This window comes from Centroberyx affinis, unplaced genomic scaffold, assembly GCF_046629955.1.
Source record: "Centroberyx affinis isolate AG114_WGS23_722 - 3 ecotype Tasmania unplaced genomic scaffold, CSIRO-AGI_Caff_v1 ptg002349l_1, whole genome shotgun sequence".
In the NCBI taxonomy this organism is placed as follows: domain Eukaryota; kingdom Metazoa; phylum Chordata; class Actinopteri; order Beryciformes; family Berycidae; genus Centroberyx; species Centroberyx affinis.
The window spans coordinates 137,539-157,160 of record NW_027280612.1 but is presented as its reverse complement, the minus strand read 5'-3'; the positions used below and the strand labels follow the sequence as shown (position 1 = coordinate 157,160).

General features: G+C 43.6%; 1 protein-coding gene across 1 annotated transcript in view; it reads left to right on the top strand.

The window, feature by feature from the left end:
* Positions 1–6,052: 6,052 nt before the first annotated feature.
* Positions 6,053–19,622, top strand: part of ssh2a (slingshot protein phosphatase 2a) — a 35,601-nt gene continuing 22,031 nt past the window's right edge. Inside the window, exons 1-2 of the mRNA XM_071533273.1 lie at positions 6,053–6,187; positions 9,184–9,227. Of these exons, the coding sequence (XP_071389374.1) occupies positions 6,125–6,187; positions 9,184–9,227 (107 nt within the window). The 5' untranslated portion in view covers positions 6,053–6,124. The remainder of the gene's footprint in view (positions 6,188–9,183; positions 9,228–19,622) is intronic.

The following is a 19,622-nucleotide window of genomic DNA, read 5'->3' as shown; positions in this document are numbered from 1 at the left end:
CCAACTCTCATATCATCCATTTTTTTTGTTTCTTTCTTATATTCATTTGGGCAAGCCAACCTGGGATATGTGTGTGTGTGTGTGTGTGTGTGTGTGTGTGTGTATGTGTCCATTCTCCATACACAAAATCTTAAGCTGTGAGTGAGTCTGACAAGCCCCCACTTACTGTGTCTATGGTGGATGTGATTTTGAGAAGACCCTCATGGGTTTTGTTTGGTGTACTGCACTGTGATAACCCTAATACTCCATCACAGCAGTTTACTTTGACTTTCCACTTTCCAGAGCCCAGCTGACTTTGGCATATCTCTCTCTTTCTGCCCGTCTCCCCTCAGCTCTGGATATAAACACTCTTTCTTTTCCCCCTCGCAGGAATCCAGCGGGGCGCTCTTTTATTTGAGTGAAAAATCTTGGCATTTACCTCTCTCCCACGCTCCGTCTGTCCTCTCCCTGTCTCTCCATCTCCTCCTCTGCCCAGCCTCCCCGCTGATCCTCCGATACCGCCGCTGCCTCTGAAGAGCAGGAAATGAAACTCTTTTTTCCTCCGATCCGTCGCTCCCTCCCCTTTATCAGGCCGAGGCCTTGATTCCCAGCGCCGGCTGTCTCTCACTCCTCTAATGAACTCATTTTGCACGAAGGGAGAATACCATCTTATCTCGCCAGAGTAGCCCCTCCTCTCTCTCTCTCCTCTCCTCTCCCCCCTGCCTTCTCAGTTCATATCATCGTTGCCAAGATACACTGAGAGGTCCTCGATCTGTTGTCTTCTCATTACAGGTGTTGGGTTGGGAGAGAAAGAGGGGAAAAGAGAGAGAGAATGGATTGATCAGGACTGGTAACTGTGAAAGCAATCAATTGCTTTGGATCCACTGCTCATGTACTTTGAAAGGCTGGGTACAATTTGAAGTGTGTATGTCATATCAAGGGACCACCATGAACCAACAGAATAGAATAAATTAGAATAGAATAGAATAGAATAGAATAGAATAGAATAGAATAGAATAGAATAGAATAGAATAGAATAGAATGTGAAGTCAGTTTAAGTTCAATTCTTTGTCAGCCACTGAAGTGAGAGATTCAATACATTAACAACATCCTCAACCTCAACAGGAAAGTTGTATGAATGTGTGTTTGCATTTATGAGATGACATGAGGCACGTTAAATTTCAGAATAGGTAAACAGAAAAACTGATATTCATATGATTATAACGGATGATATGAGTCAGCCTATAGGCCTGTGGCATGGCCTTTAGAGTGACACTATAGCTGCAACTTTTCTAAAACCTCGCCATACGTTCATATGCTGCTTTCCATGCACCCATACTGATTTCACCTTTTAAAATCTACTTCAGTCATGAAGGCGAAGTGAAGAGGAAGGGAAGAAGATAAGTTCAAGAAGGATTTTTAAGTGTTGAGACAACTGAAACCAATTTTGCGAAGGAGGGTAGAACTCAAAATTAGGATTGTGTTCCTAATATTTTGTACAATCACAATCATTCTTTTAGATATATTTCTTAATGGGCCTCAGAATGTACTTCCTCCTTGACAAGGTATGAGCATGTACAAAAACGATGATGATATTAAGAAGATTGATGATTGATAATGATATTGAACAAATACATTTAAGAAAAGTAGATCTTATGCTGGGATGGCAGCTGAGGGGATAATTACCCCAAATAGACATGGACACAGACTGGAGGGGGTGCAACAATGATACAAACCAGTAGAGGAGATACACATTCAGACTTCCAGCATCAACACAGCCATAACTTTCACAATGACAGTGAGAATAGAATAGCGTGAACTTCTCCAAATGCAGAATAAGCAGCAGTGTCTGTGATGAATGCAATAAACATCAGTGCACAGCTGATGATGCTTGTCTTTTATATTAGGTCAGCATATTAACTTGAAAAAAGTGTCTTTGGACAGCACCCCCAGAGTAAATGCAAGACAGCTAAAATAATGACCACGAAAAAAGTATTGCAGGACAAGGAAGGAAACAGAAAATAAATAAAACAAATAATACTTTTAGCAAGTCAGGGTTGCTAATGGTTTGGTCTGTCATCTGCATGACATCAAGTGCATTTTTCATTGACTTCACATTCGCCAAGTGTAAGCAGCTTTTTAATGGGGTCATATCACCCCCTGTTGGTTTTAGAGAGTACCATATTATTAATATCATAGTAGCTTGTCTTGACAAGAGCTGACCACTAGGTGGACTAGAGCTCCATGGAGAGGAGAGAAGAGGAGAGGAGAGGAGATCAGGGTGTGGACTGAGGGAGTGAGGAGAGCATCTGTGTTGGCTCCTCACAAGGCTGTCACTAATAAAATAATAGAAGAAAAAGAGGAAGAAGAAGAAAAAAAACACTGATTAACAATTGTCTAGTGTCTTGGGTAAAACAAGACTAGAATGAATGACTGACTGAATGAATGAATGAATGAATGAATCAATCAATCAATGATTTAATCATTGAATGAATGAATGAATGAAAATATAACTATAAGTGAATGAATGAATGAAATCTATAGCGTCTTGTCAAATGTTTCCTTTCACTGCACATTTTTTGAATTGCCACACATAGAAGAAAAAATATGTCATCTGAATCTGTAAGTAATAATAAGAAGTAATCTGAATTATTATGAAAACACCAAAATATGGCAAGCGGCAAGTAGAGGAGCCAAAACATGACTCATGTTTTTCTGTTAATGCTTCCCAATGTATCCACAAACACACACACACAAACATATACAACCAACTTCTCTCTCTCTCTCGCTCCCTCTTGCTCTCTCTCTCTCACTCTCTCGCACACACACACACACACACACACACACACACATCGGCTGGAGATTCAATCCCCTGTGGAGAGCAGAGCTTTAATTACAGGCAGGATTGTCTCTAGTCCCATTGTCTCTGTCTTGACGTTAAGTCTCTGAAGCAGAATCATCCTCCACTCTAATCCTAATCTTGTTTTCTCCTGCTCTCTCTCTCTCTCTTACTCTCTCTCCAATGCGGTCACCTGTCTGCCTGTCTGCAGCACATCAACTCTCTCTCTCTCTCTCTTGCCCTCTCTTTCACTCTGCCTTCAGCTGCTCTTCCTCTTCTCTGTAAGCACTGTAGTGACTATAGGGCCACTGTGGCCTAATATGTGAGTAATGGCTTATCAGATCAGCCAAGAAAGGAGAGAGATGAGCTCTTCCCGGAGGTAGAGCGAAGCTGATGAGCTGTGTCAATCAATGGGCCGTGGCATGGGCCGAAACGTACACACACACGTGCGTACACACACACACACACACACACACAATTTGTCCCCACTTTCATCCAAGCCAGGATATTACCGTTATATCGAAAATAAATTGATTCATTTACAGAGAATATAAACACAGTGGTGCCATAATAAGACAGTTGCATGGTCACACACACACACACACACACACACAGAGTATGCAAGACCTAACAGGCTACACCCAAACTGCAGAGAATATGAAGGGGAGAAGATGCGGGAGGGAGGAGAGGCCATCAATCATTCTGTCGCTCCTCGATTTGCAATCATTTCCATCATTTGCCGTCTCTTCCTCTCTCTCCACCTCCCATTTGCTTGGTCTTTTATCAACCCACCATCCTCTCTCTCTCTCTCTCTCTCTCTCTTTCATGCTGTTCACGTGCAACGCAATCACTGCTTTCCTCAGGATTTTCTCCCTTTTTCCACCGCAGCCCTGACACTGCCTCCTTGTTCCTTCCCTCCCTGTGTGCATTCACACCGCTTTCAGCTCCTTGCCACTCTCTCTCTCTCTCTCTCTCTCTTTCTCTCTCTCTCACACACACTTTTGTCCCTCCCTCTCTTCATCGCTCCCTGTCTTTTTCCCATTTTCTCTCACAATCTTTGTCTCTCTCCCTTCCTCCTCTCCTGTGCTTCTCTCTCTCTCTGACACTTTGCCTTATTGGGTGATCAATAAAAAGGAAACCAGAGGGTGGAAGAGTGGTGTGATAACACAGATGAGGGAAATAAAAGGGGGGGTTGGGAGAGGACAAGAGGGAGGAGGGGTAAGGAACGCCGAAGAGGGGCTGGGAGAGGAGGAGGAGGAGGAGGCAATGACCCAGATAATGCAATGGACTGAATCAGCCTCGAACCCATCCACACCTTCCTCTCAGTCTCCAACAGTCTTTCTCCTCCTCTGCACCTCCCCCACCTCTCATCTCTTTACCACTCCCTCTATCTGCCCTTTACATCGCTCTATCACTACCTGAGTCTTCCCCTTTTGCCCCCTTTCCTCTACATCCCTCCGAAGTCCTTCCTTCTCCCTGCCTGTGATGCATCGGTACTATTTTATTATGGTGCAGGGAATGTTTCAAGAGATGACATCAATTAATAACTAATACTTTTAGGAAGTAACCATGTATTTGAAAACAATGGGAATGGGGAGGGATCAAAAATGTAAAGGCAAGAGATGCGATAGCCTGATCATTGGCCTTGGGCTTTTATTTTGAAAACAGCAAAACTTGGCAAGCAAGAGAGAAATAAAACAGCCTGGTCCCCTTTGGAACTACAACATTTTCACTTGTTTGATCTTTCTCTGGGCAAGGCTGCTACTTGGCTTTCTATTCCATCAACTGGCAGTTAGAGGTTAGGGGTCGCTCCAGTGCCGGCTCAGTCCCAAACAAGCCAGTAATTCCTGCTTCCTCGCAGGTCTCATAGCTCCAGGTGTGTGTGGCCTCAGAATGGAGCGACTGATTCCAGCCATCAGCCCTGTGCTGCGATACCATCCAGTCCCCTAGTATCTGTAATCTCACAAATGTAATGCGATTACAGAAGCAGAACAGATTACTCTAACCCAGTTACATGTGATCTATTACTCCCCAACCCCAGCTTTGATTAAAATCTAATGTGATATTCATCCACACATAATGCTTCATTCATCACCTCACCTCCCTCTCTTCCCCTCTTCCCCTTTTGTCCCTAACCTTCCCCTCTTTACCACCCTCAGCCATAATTCCCTCTTTCACCCTCCTCCTCTCTTCCTCCAGTTATCACTCACCCCTTCCCACTCTGTCTCCACCCCCTCCTCTCATCTGACGCTTTCCTCATTTCCTCTCCTCCTCCTCTCGCTCTACCCTTCACCTCTCATCTTCTCATCCTCTCCTCACCTTACCTTATCACTTGTTCTGCTGCCATTCCTCCTTGACCTGCCCCCTCCACCTCCACCACCAATACCCCCCTCTCTGACTTTCCTTTCACCAACATCCTCCACCTCCCCCTGCTTCCACATCCCAAACCCCCCCAGGTCTAATATCCCAGGCGATGCAGGTTATTGAGCAACATGGAGGCACAAGATGGAAGGTCAGGTCTTCTCCTGCAGCAGACCCTCTGGGAACAGCATACAACACATTAATGCATTATTCATGACACTACACATTCTACCTAATAGCCTAAACTCTGCACACACACGCACGCACGCACACACACACACACACACACACACACACACACACACACACACACACACACACAGACACAGCTACAGAGAGAGGGGAGGAAACCCTTATGTATTTAATTGTAAATTACCGATTTGCAAATGACCTTTCACAGTTTTATAGAGGGTGATGAATGTGAATGTGAATGGTCGTCCAGCGGTCATCAAGCAGCCAGTCCACCAGTTTGACAGCTGGCCGCTTTAGCGCATGCGCTGGACAACGGCGGGGCAGTCATGCATGCCGGAGAGAGGCAAAATAATACCGGAAGTTAGTCGATTTTGCATTCAAAATAAAAGCCGATATTTTTCCGTTCTTGGGCAAAAAAATAATTATTCACTATCGCGGCGTACAGGACGACTGAATTAATATCAAATAAATCATTGGAATATTAGATGAAACTATGAGCAAAACCAGAATTGTTAAATACATTCTAAAAGATTGTGTTGTGTTAAAGATGATGTTCGTAAATAGAGGTTTTTGTTTTGAAACAGTGACCGGACGTGCCTTGTCTTATTCTTGCTAGCATGACATCGGTGGGCAACCAAGCAACGACCAGAGAAATAACCTCGGGAGCTCGGCAGTGTTACTGCCCAAAATAATGTCCGTTACCCCGGCGCTTCTCTCTCCGAGGTGACCGAGGTCTGAACAACAAGAGCCGGGATGGCGCTGGTCACCGTTCAGCGGTCGCCGACACCGAGCACTACCTCCAGCCCCTGTGTGTCTGTGAGTATCCCTGAACTGGCTTGACATTTTGGCTCTCTTTTGACTGTATGTATGTATGTGTATCTAGTGTATGGGCGCAACCGGGGTGGCTAGCTGCTAGCATCATATCATCTGAAGTAGCCAGCAGTCGTAGTGAAAGTCATTTCACAGTCCTGCAGAGTGATGCAGGTTTGTGTAGCTGGCTATTTCAGCTTCGCACAAAGTTACTGGATCGGTTTAATATCAAAGTTGAGAAGTTTTGTACGAACTAACTTAGCAGTTTGAGCTAACGTTAATGTTTGCTAACCAGCTCGCTTCCTCCGAAACCCACACATCTCAGAGCAGCAGCCGCCCTGACAAGACACACTAGGAAGAAACTGTTTTTTTTTTAGTTGCTGAAGAAATAGCAGTACAGCTCAGTTCCTTAGCAGGACTTATTTTGCTTGTCCCTTGTATAACTGTGTGTTTAGTTATGTTAGGTGAGCTGCATCTAGTTATGATGATGGAAAGACAAGACTACGTTCGTTTCCACGTCCAAGTCCATTTGCCAGTAATGTCAGCACGACAACTACTACTACTATTAGTTAATGGACTGTCAGTGAGGACAGAGGAGCTGCCTGGAAAGCAGGTTAGTGTGACAGGCCCGTCAGACCCTATTGGACGCAGTGGGAGAGCCCCTTATTCCCTCTGACACTTTGAGGATTTCCATGTCTGGCTTCAAGGCTCCGTGAAGGTGGATGGCCTTCCTTCTTGACAGGGATCCAGGCAGAGGTGGTGTGGCTGCCATAGATAAGACCTATGCTCTATTACGCTTTCACCCAGAGTACGAGTAGTTGACCTCAGTCGTGTTTGCAGGGCTTGATGATGGCTAGTCTGTCTGACTGCCCTGTGAAAAGAGACTGGTCAGAGGAAGGCTGAAGATCCAGATTGGACTAGTTCATCCCCACCACTGCCCCCATTTAGAGCATGGCTTAATGTCTAAAGAAATGCTTCAGTGTTTGGCAGGGACTGACTGTGTTCCAGGCTTGTTATGAAGGCCAGTCTGATGGAGGATCACATGGGACAGCCATGCAAATTATGGCGAATGGATTAGGAAAATCCCTAGCAGAGAGATGATCAGCAAATGTCAAAAACATGAGTTTGAAGTCCTACAGCACTACAAATAGAACATTATGGATAGTAAGTAAGACCCTGAAACAAACTCAAATAGGTTATTATGCATTAATTATGCAAATATGTTGTTGGCTAAACGATGGAAGTGTAAGAAAAGCTTTCAGAGAACAACATTTGACAGCATAACAGTTTCGTTTGATTGTGGCTTTAGGAGAGACTTGGCAACTTGCCCATTCAAACTTGTCCAAGATCAAAGAAATAACATGCATTTTAAGTTAGTTTTAAGATGGATTTCTATTTCTCAGACAGAGTAGTGAGGGTTTGTAGCATTGTGTCGGCGAAAGGATCCCAGACTCTCCCTGTCAGGGACCGCGGGTTACCAGCTGCTTGTCATGAGACCCATGTTGATGTGAACCAGCCATGTGAGCGCTCTTGTGAGATGCCTGGAGGATTGGCGAGGGGAACAGAGGGAGGAAACCTGGGAAAGGGATGGCAGAAGACCAGAGAGGGATATGGAGGAAAGGTCTGGGAATGAGCTCCAGAAAGAAAGATGAAACAGCTGGCATGCCATTGCCACCACAGCAATTTATAGGCGAAGGGCTTTTCCAGTATGCTGCCTCATAAATCTTCTACTAGTGCTTTTGCAAATTAAACATAAGTGTCAGATTATTGACCTGTCGAATAAGGCTAGCATTGTTTGCCATCAACACAGTGGGGGATAGCTACCCTACACTGGTAGTGTAATCTGCCTAGCAGCACACCAAATCCCCTGTTCTCATTGGTTATAAGACCACTCCCTACACATCCATGTGGTGACGTGGTAACCATGGAGACCAGCCTGTACATTATATCTAAGCCATGGTCAGGCTTATTATGGTATGTTAATCAGATACTGGAGCTATGTGGTCCCTACACATCAGTGAAACGTGTGTATATGAATGATGGTGCAGTGGTGTAATGGCATCCTGGTATCACATTTGCCTTTGAAATCTGCTCAGCTAAGCATTTTGTCAGGCGCGTGTGCAGTGGGTTGACTCCATGCATGGACTCCTATTTCTCCTGTGTCACCATGTTTTCTCTTAACTTCATTTTCCCTCCCCAATGTCATTAGACCAGGCTGCTAGGATGCTGACTTCAGAGCACATCATTCAGCCAGCCAGCCAGCCTATCTAGGCCTAATCAAATCTGGGGAGTGGACACTGGAACGGTTTGAAAACACCATCGCTCCTCCTCAACCTACTGCCCTCCTCTGACCTACTGCCTCCAGCTCTTAGCCTCATCTTCCTCCCCCTCATCAGCATCTTCATCATTGTTCAGTGTCTCCTGTGTGCGTCCATGTGTGTCCATACGTGTCTGTGTTTGTGTTTGGGCCTATGTAGTAGCCAGGATTGACAGCTTGATGCCAAAGAGAAAGTTCCCTGAGTTAAGGGAGGGATTACTGAGACAGGCTGGGATTAAAATTGTGTGTGTGCGTGTGTCTCTAACAAACTGTGCTGGCTGCAGCGGTGGGGGCAGATGATTGCATTTTGGAGAAAGAGAGACGGAGAGGGGAGCGGACAGACGCTCAGTCCATTGCAGCCTTATCTCTGGTCCTCAGTTAAAATACCACGCAGGCCCAGCCTTGTGACTGAAGCACAGATGAAAGGCTTGATGTAGCCGCCCTTGCCGCCAGCCAATTTAGCACTCTTTTAACAGAAGGTTAATTGAGTCTGACACAGCGGGTGATGCAAATAGCCACCCAGATCTCTTTGGTCAATGTGATACTATGTGGTCTGTCTGAAACGCCTAGCCACTGCTTCTGGATTGATGTGAATTTATGCATGCTTTTGTATATCAGTTCATGGACGATTTGTACCAATTTATTTCTGATGGTGGTGTTTCTCTCTCTCTCTCTGTCTCTCTAGGAGTCGGGGAGTGGTGATGATGACCGTCGCTCCCAGCCCAGGAGGTGAGACCACTTCCTGTTTTGTCATCATGTCACAGAATATCTCTTCTCTAACAACACAGCCATTCAGTAGCCAATCTATTGAAACTGTACCTCCACACTCAGGCCACTAGGGGGAGGCTGTACATCAGTATTCACACTAGGGACAGGCAGCAGGCTTGTTTTATTCAGTCCAGGGTTAGTAGAGTGGCTTTCATCCAGCAAAGAAATGATTTGTGGCTTTCTGTGTACTTTTGTTGCTATTTGGTTATGTCTCTGTGTGAGAAACTATCCACTGATGTCATAGGCTGGGGTTCATTTGCATGATTGGACCTGATGGTAACAGTGGAGTAGACAATTTGTTTTTTGATGTGTGTATGTGTGTGTTCAGAGAAGGCAAGGACGTCACCACTGTTATTGTCCCTTTGTTTAGTTGACTCAGGTCTTATCTAGTGGTTTTATCTCTGCATTGTATCCTGGACCTAGGCCCATACACCAATCACATACCACACATACTGTAGAGAGGATGGACTATGGGTGTGTGTGTCACCAGCTATTGTTGAACATGGAAACTTTGTTTTTACTGTACAGAAGACTATCCAAGGCTTCTATCACATAACATGTCCTATCAGTTGTAATGTTGTTCCTGCATTACACTAACAGCGTATCCGTGGAGACACTAACACACAATCATTGGATAGGGAGTGGAACATCAAAGGCTCTGCAGCCATCCCATCTTTAGCTGACTTTGTAAAGGGCTTTTACATAGCCTACTTACATAATCTTTGAAGTGCAGTGTCATAGTCTAGCTTTGTCATTTTATTTTTTTTCAAGCTCTTAATGTTATCAGAATTAATTATACTGATATCACAGTGTTATTGAATTGTCCAAACAGGACAATACAGCAGGTGGTTCCACCCAAGCAATGGGACTGGTAAGATATGCTGCAGCTGTGTTCAGTAAGCCTAGGTCAGACTACAAGAACATTTTGACAGAAGGTCAACAGACTAAAGGACTGGTGGTGAGTGAGTGCTTGCCATCCTGCAGATCATGTTCTAAAATTATATGCAGTAGCCTAGATGCATATAAAGTTAGCATAAAACGTCTGTGTGTTCTTTTGTATATTTTGCATTTTGTTAGTACTGGCTCAGTGTAAGCAATCTAATGTTCACGTTTAACAACGTAAATCATGCTTTATAACTGTAGTCTATATATTATATTACAATTCAATTACTAGTGAGTTTATCTCTACATAGCCAGTCCCTACCGGTCTTCCAGATCTCTACACATCTCCACCCTTACTCTTTTTTTCTTGGCAATTTTAGGAGAAAGGTTCCTTTTCTGGTGGTGGTGGTGATGGTGGTGGTACATTTGCAAAAAATAAATACAGTTTGTTTTTGGATGAGGTTCATTCATAGTGCTACCGCTCATTTTGTTTACATTAGCTCACTACTTCAGAGCTTTGTGCCTGTCTTTGCAGTGCTGTCTCAGCTTTGAGCGTTGGCGCCATGGCAACAGAGTAGAGTTATGATTGGCAGGCTGAGGCAGAGAAGCAGGCTTAGAAGGCTGAGAAGAAGCACTGAAATTTCTATGCCCCCTTAACTAAATGTTGGTGTAGACTCATGCATGGGATTGAGAATCTGCTGACCAATCTCACTCACCAGCTGGGTGAGCTTGTGCTCCCTTTTCTGGACTCGCCCGCTTACCTGAGGTGGGTGATTTTGGGAGTAGGCAAGCTCAGTTTCATGCCCTGGTCACACATGAGGCATCATGTAGATGAGAGATCACACACTACCTGATTTTGTCATTCACAAACATTTTCCCATTTGTCTAGAACAGTTCACTGTACAAGGTTTTCTATTGTTTCTTGCTTCATGGTAGAGAAGCAGTTTACAGTTACATTACAAATGTATTTTTGCATTGCAAATGTATATTATATAAGTGCCGTAATACCCTTTAGGCTATTCTCAGCTGCACCTCAGTACTTTCGCATCTACAAAGTACCCATAGTAAAGAACATGTAACTGCGTCATCCTGGATTTGAATCTGGCCTGGGATGTTTGTCACTGTTTCTGTTTCCCAATCTTTCCTATCTCTCCTATCTCTCTCTATTTTGAACTATCTAATAAATGCAAAAATGCTCAAAAATAATCTTAGAAAAAAAGAGCATCCTCTCAGGTATTATTAGATGCTCGGGAGCAGCTTTATAAGAACGGGCTCAAAGTAAAGAACATGTAACCGTGTCATCCTGGATTTGAATCTGGCCTGGGATGTTTGTCGCATGTTATCCCCTTATCTCTTTCCCAATCTTTTCTATCTCTCTCCATTTTTGAACTAATATCTAATAAATGCAAAAATGCTCAAAAATAATCTTAGAAAAAAAGAACATCCTCTCAGGTATTATTAGGTGCTCGGGAGCACCTTTATAAGAACGGGCTCTGTGTTTTGGTTGGTTGATTCATGTGTTACGCATTTTGCAATGTGGACTGCTTAGAAGGTATGCACTGTTTATGCCGTGAAGAGCCCTAAGAGCCCTGCATGAAGGAAATACAGTGTGTGCTCGTACACCAGGCAGTAGCCTACAATAGAAGTCACACAAGTATGAGCCGGCTTTATGTTGGTGATTTTCTAACTATAGTGGGTAAGTCAATGCCTGAAGTAAAAGTTTAGTTCAAACTTATACAACAACACCATGTCTCTTTAGTGTCAGAGCTGGAGTTTATTAAGTCAACGTAGTTTCACTCACTCCAATCATGCCTACCCTCCATCCTAGCACCTATAAAGCACTAGCACCCTTGTTACGATACTGAAAAACCCCCACTATCTTTATGATAAGGTTAACTGCCAACATTTCATTTTCAACTCCTGTAACTGCAACTGGCCCAGTGTAAGCCAAGAGTGAGGGGCCTCATCTTGAGAATCAGCCAGCTGCATGATAACAACTGGAAGTGAGTAGAGTACAATGCAACCCTGAGAACTGGAACAGAGCAGAGTGCAACACAACCATAGAACAGTCTAGATGAAGATTTCTGGCTGTATCACACAGTCCTGAATTGAAACATGGTGACCTCACTCTTGCAAGCCTTTTACACACCCCAATACTGCTTAGCAGGACATGTGGTCCCAATTATCTGTTAGGTAATACAACAGGGCTACAGCTGGTGAAGTCATACCCGCGCATGCACGCACGCGCGCGCTCACACACACACACACACAGAGCTCATACACTGTCACCCATTAGGCTAACATGGTTGTGTTCTTATTTTGTCATTTGGCTCAGTTAACTAGCGCTTGCTTGCCAGTTCCTCAGTGTGTGCATGAACGCACATACACACACGTACACACACACACGCACACACACACATATATATATACACACATACATAGTGGGTGCAGCCAAGGGCCTTGCTGAAGGACCCCTAGTGCATATTACATAAGACCGGGGCTCTAGTTTAACTGTGTGCTGCTCCCCACCCCACATATGGATCCAAGTAGCTGTGCAGTCCACTATATCATATAGGGGCCACTGAGATTGAGGGGAGATTTGGGTTTTGCTGTGCAGTAATATATAGGCTACATCCACTCTGTCTTGGTTTCTCTCTCTTGTCCCAGAGCCTTTGTCTGTTTTTGTCTTTCACTTGCTCAGTCCCCCCTCTCTGTCTCTGTCTCTCTCTTTCTCTGTCCCTCTCTCTCTCTGTGTCAACGTCTCTTTCACACAGACACACACAAACAGCTGTCTTTGCCCCCTGCACCACACCAATGAAGTGTAACGTTACTGCAGTGCAATAATGAATCTCTGCCACACACTGCTGCCTCAGGACTGACACTGAGTGTCAAGGACAGTGTTAGAGAAACTTCCTTCTATCCAGAGTTACAAAACCGGTTCTGTTCTATTCTAAATCTCTAGTTGGCTGGTAAAATGGTGAAAGTGGCTGATGAATTTTGGGATGCAAAAGAAGATCCGGCTCCATCCTGAGTAGGAGGCAATTGGGCTGTCACCTGACCTTATAATGTCATCAAAAGACAGAACAGATCTGTTTACATTCTGTGTTCAATATGGTGGATGACATGACACTTCAGAAATGGAGTGACACAGTTTAAGCACTAAACCTTCAGAGCAAGCAGAGCAGAGTTTGACCAGGTCTCAACCCTGATCTTCAATCAACCATCAATGTTTATTTATATAGCACATTTCCTACAGTCAAATGCAGTGCAAAAAATAAAATGCATGAAAAACAATAATGCATAAAAACAGATAAAATGGAAATGATCAATGGTGTCTTTGTTTTATAAGTTTTATAGACTACGGAGTTTTGCACCTGGGCTAACTCTGTCACCAACAGAACGTGGGTGTGCAAAACCTACTGTTACCTACTGTACTGAAAAGGGAAATGAGAAATTCCTGCTCTTAATTAAACATGCCTCGATTCAATAGTCAAAGCACACGTTTCATGACCCATTTGAAGTGTTAATTTCAGTCTCGACTTTCCTTTTTGTTCTCTGTTTGGTTTGTGGTTTTAGTGCTGTATGAAGCACAACTGTTACCTCAGAACTGCGTCAGTCTGTTGTACCTAGTTAGAAGCAGCATGACTGAAAGAACTGTGGATGAGAAAAGCCATAGAAGAGGAAAGGGAGGTGGGGGTGATCAGTTGTTCTCTCTCTGACCTTGTCTGTCTGTTGTCTCATTGCTGTACAGCATTTCCTTTCAAATGCTGACTGACTGCAACACAGCTTATGGTAGTAGTGTTTGAGCGTTGGTTTCTTTTAGTATTAAACGCTGGGCTGTGTCTTTAGAATAATGCTAATCAATTGTAATATGCTTTGGCAACACTCAGTACTACTTGATTCCTGCCAATAAAGCTTTTCTGAATCTAATCAAAAGCCATAGTCACTTAAACCCAAAATTTAAGTTAAGAAGAGATGTTGGACTACAGATTTCTAGGTGTATGAAGTTACTGGCTTACATAGCCATAAGCTTTCCAAGTCCCGGCAATGAAGGCAGGCTAAGTAAAATGCTGCAAGATCTTAGAGCTGTAGACAAAAAACAGGGTACATTTTGTTAGATTAGTCTATTAGCCTGCAGAATCATTTAAAATGGGGGTTCCTGTGAGGAACGGCATGAAAACGATTACTTTGGAACAACAGTCTAACCTAGTTCTACATTCTGACACTCAATCCGTCAAAATAATTTGTGCAAGTCTCTGCCTGCAGTGTTTAGTGTACATGTTACAGACTTCTGGGTCCTCTGCTCTGACCCAGATGCACACAGGCAGATCAGGTTCATCAGGCCAGGAATATGATGAATCTGAATCACTATTACTCATGGTTAGGCAGTGTGCAGTGAGGAACACCAAGGCAAGGTAGGGCCAACTGTTTGACCACGGTCTCTTCATGTTGAGACATGCCTCTTGAAGCCTATAGGCTTTCCCTCTGTCATTTACACTTAGCCTGGATGTCACACCTGCCTCCTGTCTTCCTACACCTGCTCTTTACACATGGAGCATTCCCTATCCTAGATTAGTGGCTGCAGGGGCACTTATCGGTGTCCCGCAACTAAACAGAGAAGTAGGCTCATAGTAAAAAAAAAAAAAAGTATCACTCAACACAGTAATTGGCCATTGCTAAGTATTTGACCTGCTGGCAGTGGGAGAAATTACTTCAATTACCTCAAAGCTAAGAACAGATATAATTGTGCCCAGTGCTTTGTACTTGCAGAACACGGTTTGTCACTGTACATAACCTACTTTACCCATGCATTCCCCTAACAGGCCCGTCTTTGTCTGTCTTATCTGGCTGTTAAAACAGGGCTCCCTGTTTCCCCAAGGTTAAGTGCTCCTATCGCGACCAAGTGGGCCGAGTGGTCGGCAAACATTTGAACTGTAGGTGGTGTAGCTCAGGCTGTTCTTTGCTTTGCTTTGTTTTCATGTTGAGGAGTGTTCGTCAGGTATTTTTGGCCATGGCCACAACTCTCATCACACCTCTCTACCTGCAGAAATGGACTGGAGTAAAATGGTCAGTAAAGTGACAAACTTATTAACAGGGCCTAAAGACCTCCGGCCAAGTGCTGGATTTCCGGCATATGGATGTTTTTTCGACCAAAAAAAAAAACTCACTCCACGTGGGTTTTGGTTTTTGATGCATTTTATCCACTCATATTCAGCGAAGCTATATTTTACATTTACCAATGGAATGCAAGCAAGTTTTTTAATTTTTTTTAATCCAAAACAGCAAGCTACTTTCTATCACAATGTAGCACCGATTCCGTAGTGTAGCACAGCTGAATTATGGAAACGAAGTTTATGAAAGCTGGTGAAGATACACGCGTCACTGAGACAGGAGTAAAAAACAAACGGCGATAGGTATGGATTGAATAAACAGGTGGAGACGGGAAACCGTTTGACACTTGGTGCGACAAATTAAGGGAACCGGGTGTTTGTTCTGCACTGTGTGCTCAACCAGCAGAAAGAAAGTGCTCTTTCCACATGAGGTAAATCCCAGACACAACTCCGCTATGCGCGCACTCCGATATCTGACCACACCGGGAGCGATAGTTACAGCTGCCGCTCCAGCAGCAATGACAGACCTGAACGTGATCTGTCTTTCACAATTTACAATCGTCATTCAGCATAAAAATGTGGCATTGCTTTGGCTGTGCTCCTCTACTGAGCTCCCCAGGGGGTCACCTGGTAAGAAAAAAATAATTGATGTGGAAATCCATACGGGCACCGATTGGTAAACCGCGCAGGGCTCCATGCGCATGGAATAGTAAACCGTACCCTCGAATTAGTAATCAGTGCGTACGGAGTCCTAAACCATGCCCGCGGATTAGTAGACGTGCACACGGATTTGTAATATGTATATTGATAACATCAAGCAGGGACACCACAGCAGCCCACAGAGTTGCATATACAATTTAATTAACATGCTTTTTCTACAAGCATGATTTATAGGGAGTAAATAGGTGTCATATTGTCACCAAAACACACATCGGATCATCAATTAGACCTACTGATGTGATTAATCAATGGTTATGGTTCACATATGGTCAAGGTGCCTAATGGCTATTACAGCTCACTATATGTATGCCCAGAGCCGGTCCTGACCTCCATGGGGCCCTAAGCAAAATTCTGCTAAGGGGCCCTCCTACCTGACCCGTGAGCCATGTAAACCATTTGCCATTGCCACACAGTCACACCTGACACCCCAGTGCTCCCACTACAATCCTCCCTCCTTTAAAACAGTTTGCTCCATCTGTCGGTCTAAGAATAAGTAGACCTATACAGAACAGGATGAGGTATAAACAAACAATATTTATTGAATAGAATATTTTCTATAGAATCTTAAGATAAGTGAATATTAACATTAACATAAATAAGAAATTGTAGAGCATCCATATTGCCCAGTATGCCCAGCTAATCAACATTTTAAATTCAATATTTAATCAATAGTCAATGTCAATCCATTGCTTTCCATCTTGCATTAGTCCAGAGTTGTAACTAAACCTTGACTGAGAGACTAGATAATCATTGTCTTGTTTTAAAATGATGTGCGCCTATGAGGAGTGCCATCGCGCCCATATACTGACTGGACTGGTCCCCACAGAGGTTGCTGCTGGAAAGCGCGAGTTTCATTTTGTGCACACGCATGAACGCATGTTCGCGACGCGGTTATCTTTTCCGAGCTGCAGTCTATAAACACCGTCGCCCGTTGGCATTTATCAAACGTAATAAATAGTTGACACAGACAGACCAAGAGATGCACTGCCCAGCTTTGTTAGCAAGACAGACAGACTAGAGAGAGATGCACTGCAAGCTAGCACATCAACTCAACGTTACTGTTATTTGCCGACATCAAACTTGGAGAAGAGAGAACACAAGTTTACCTGATTGCTGTTCCTGCAATTCACTCTCATGGTGTTTTTTTCCCCTCTTTTCGTGACCAGAAGGATAGTTCTGCTTCATCCTCTCATCGAAGTTGTAAACATTGACACACGCTTTGACACGAGGGGGAGGCGGGGCCCTTGCGTAATTTGCGGGCCCTACGCAACTTGCGTAGTGAGCGTATAGGGCTGCCCCCAGCTCTGTGTATGCCCCCCCCCAAAAAAAAATCAGTCAGGAACATTTCAGGCTCAGAATGTTTTTTTGCCCTTTAAGCCCACATTAATGAAAGTATTTGACTGGCCAGTGTGTGTGAGTGTGCGCAGAGTTGTGCGTGTGTGTGTGCACTGTTATAATAATAACTCTTTAACTCTATACACTGTAAAAATGTCCATATTCCATATTAAGTAATTTAGTCTAGTTTTGAGTCTTAAAATCTTAGTTTTCTGAACACAAGTGAAAACATCTGAGATAATCTTGTTTGTTTCTAATGCAAAATGCATTGATTTTTTTCAAGAATTTTCTTGAATCACTGACTTGACTTCTTGATTCTACTGAAGTGATCAGCCTCATTTCAAGATACTGTCATATTTCAACAATATTCAGTGTGCGAACAGTAGCCCACCTCCAGGTCAGTATATGGTAAACAGCTGGCCTCATGCACTGGCCTAGGAGGCAGCAGGGTGGTAGGGCTCACTCAGGGGGGCCTCTGACCAGTACTCACACATGTAAACACACAACTCTGCAACCACAACACTCATGACCTGCCTGCTTCTGCTAAGTCTCATTCACGAGATTGACAGAGAGAAGGAGCAGCAGACGATTGTGCAACTCATCCAGGGCTCAGCTAAACATCACAGCAGCAGCCTCTCATGTTACCAGCCCACAGACAAATAAGTTACTACTACTGGGTGCTGGTGAGCTTGACGACTCTGAACAGAACCACATGACCAGAACAGTTGTGTGTGCATGTGTATGTGTATGTGTATGTGTATTTGTATGTGTATGTGTATTTGTATGTGTATGTGTATGTGTATGTGTATTTGTATGTGTATGTGTATGTGTATGTGTATGTGTATGTGCATGTGTTGGATTTGTTGGTAACAATGGCTGACATCGCTCATTGGGCAAACTGACTTGTGACGCAAGAGTTGTCGAAAGGAAGGTGACACGATGTCAAGTATAGTGTAACCAGAGTAGTGCAGGTGTTGGGGTGTGTGTGTGTGTGTGTTTTCATTTGTTTTCTCCTGTGATGTAACCAGTTGAGCTCTGGGTTGAACGCAAACATACACACACACACATACACTGTCACATGCTTCTTGAAAGTTTCCTATGCCTTAGGCTAAGCCCTCTGTTACTTCTGCTACTGTTGCTGTATGTATTTCATCATATTCCTAAGGACAGAACATGTTTCACAAATTGTTTTGGCAACTGTTTGAATCTCTCACTCCAAATCTCAGAAAACAAAACAAAACATATAAAATACTATGGCATTAAGTTTAATGTACTGTGAATGGCTGTCTAGTATCTTAACTCAGAAAGAACTGTATGTTTGTCATGGATGGATTGTTTTGTTTAGTTGAGGCACACAAACAGAAAAAAGTAGGCAGATAAGAAGAAGAGCTGTGTACTCACAGAATGATCAGCACCCCCTCCATACACATGCACACCCTCATACTATGCACTGTACGTGTTTTGGGTCTACCTTGTCATCTGCTATCCAAGGTCTTGTGGTCCCTCCTACGTTAAGGGTTTTCAGGCATAGAAGCAGTCCTGGTGGTGGCTATTGTGAACAGTAGAGGAAGGGGGGCTGACCTTAATTTGACAACACCATTGTAACGGATGTCACTCTGCACTTGGTGTGATGCCAAGTTCAGTACAGTATGTAGAGGAAGCTGAGCTGCTACTGGTTGTTCATCTTGGGATCTTGTTAAAAAACACTGGATGTGGGCTGACCTCTTTGTGTTGTGATGGCGGGGCTGAACAATACCTTCAGTTCATATTTATATTGCGATGTGAGAGAATGCACTACATTGTGAAGGCTGCAGTATGGTCATTTAAACAAAAAATGTATTTATTACAAGACACAAGTAACACAAGACAATCTTTTACACCAATAGGAAATGGTGTAGAAGGGAAATATCTCAACAAGCCACACCCAAGACAAGAAATACCATAGCCTGTAATATGGGAAGTCCAGAGGGGGAGATGGCATAATGCCATAGGGTTTCATCACAGCAGCAGGTAAATATTTCAGTACAATACACCACTATAGGGTTGCATGATCAATTGTGCATACTTGTTTATTGTGATTTCAGTTCCCAAAATTCAGCTCGTTTTAGGCCTTTTTATTCTAATCCAATAGGTGTTACACTGACTGCACATGTTAGTTTGGAAGACTTCTGTTGAGATAATGAATGGTAGTTTTATTTCATATACAGCTCCAATCATTCCATTAGTTTGGGTATAGAATCATACAATGACTTTGAGAGTACAATACAGACAGTCATCTCTAATTTAAGGATATTTTCATCCATACTGG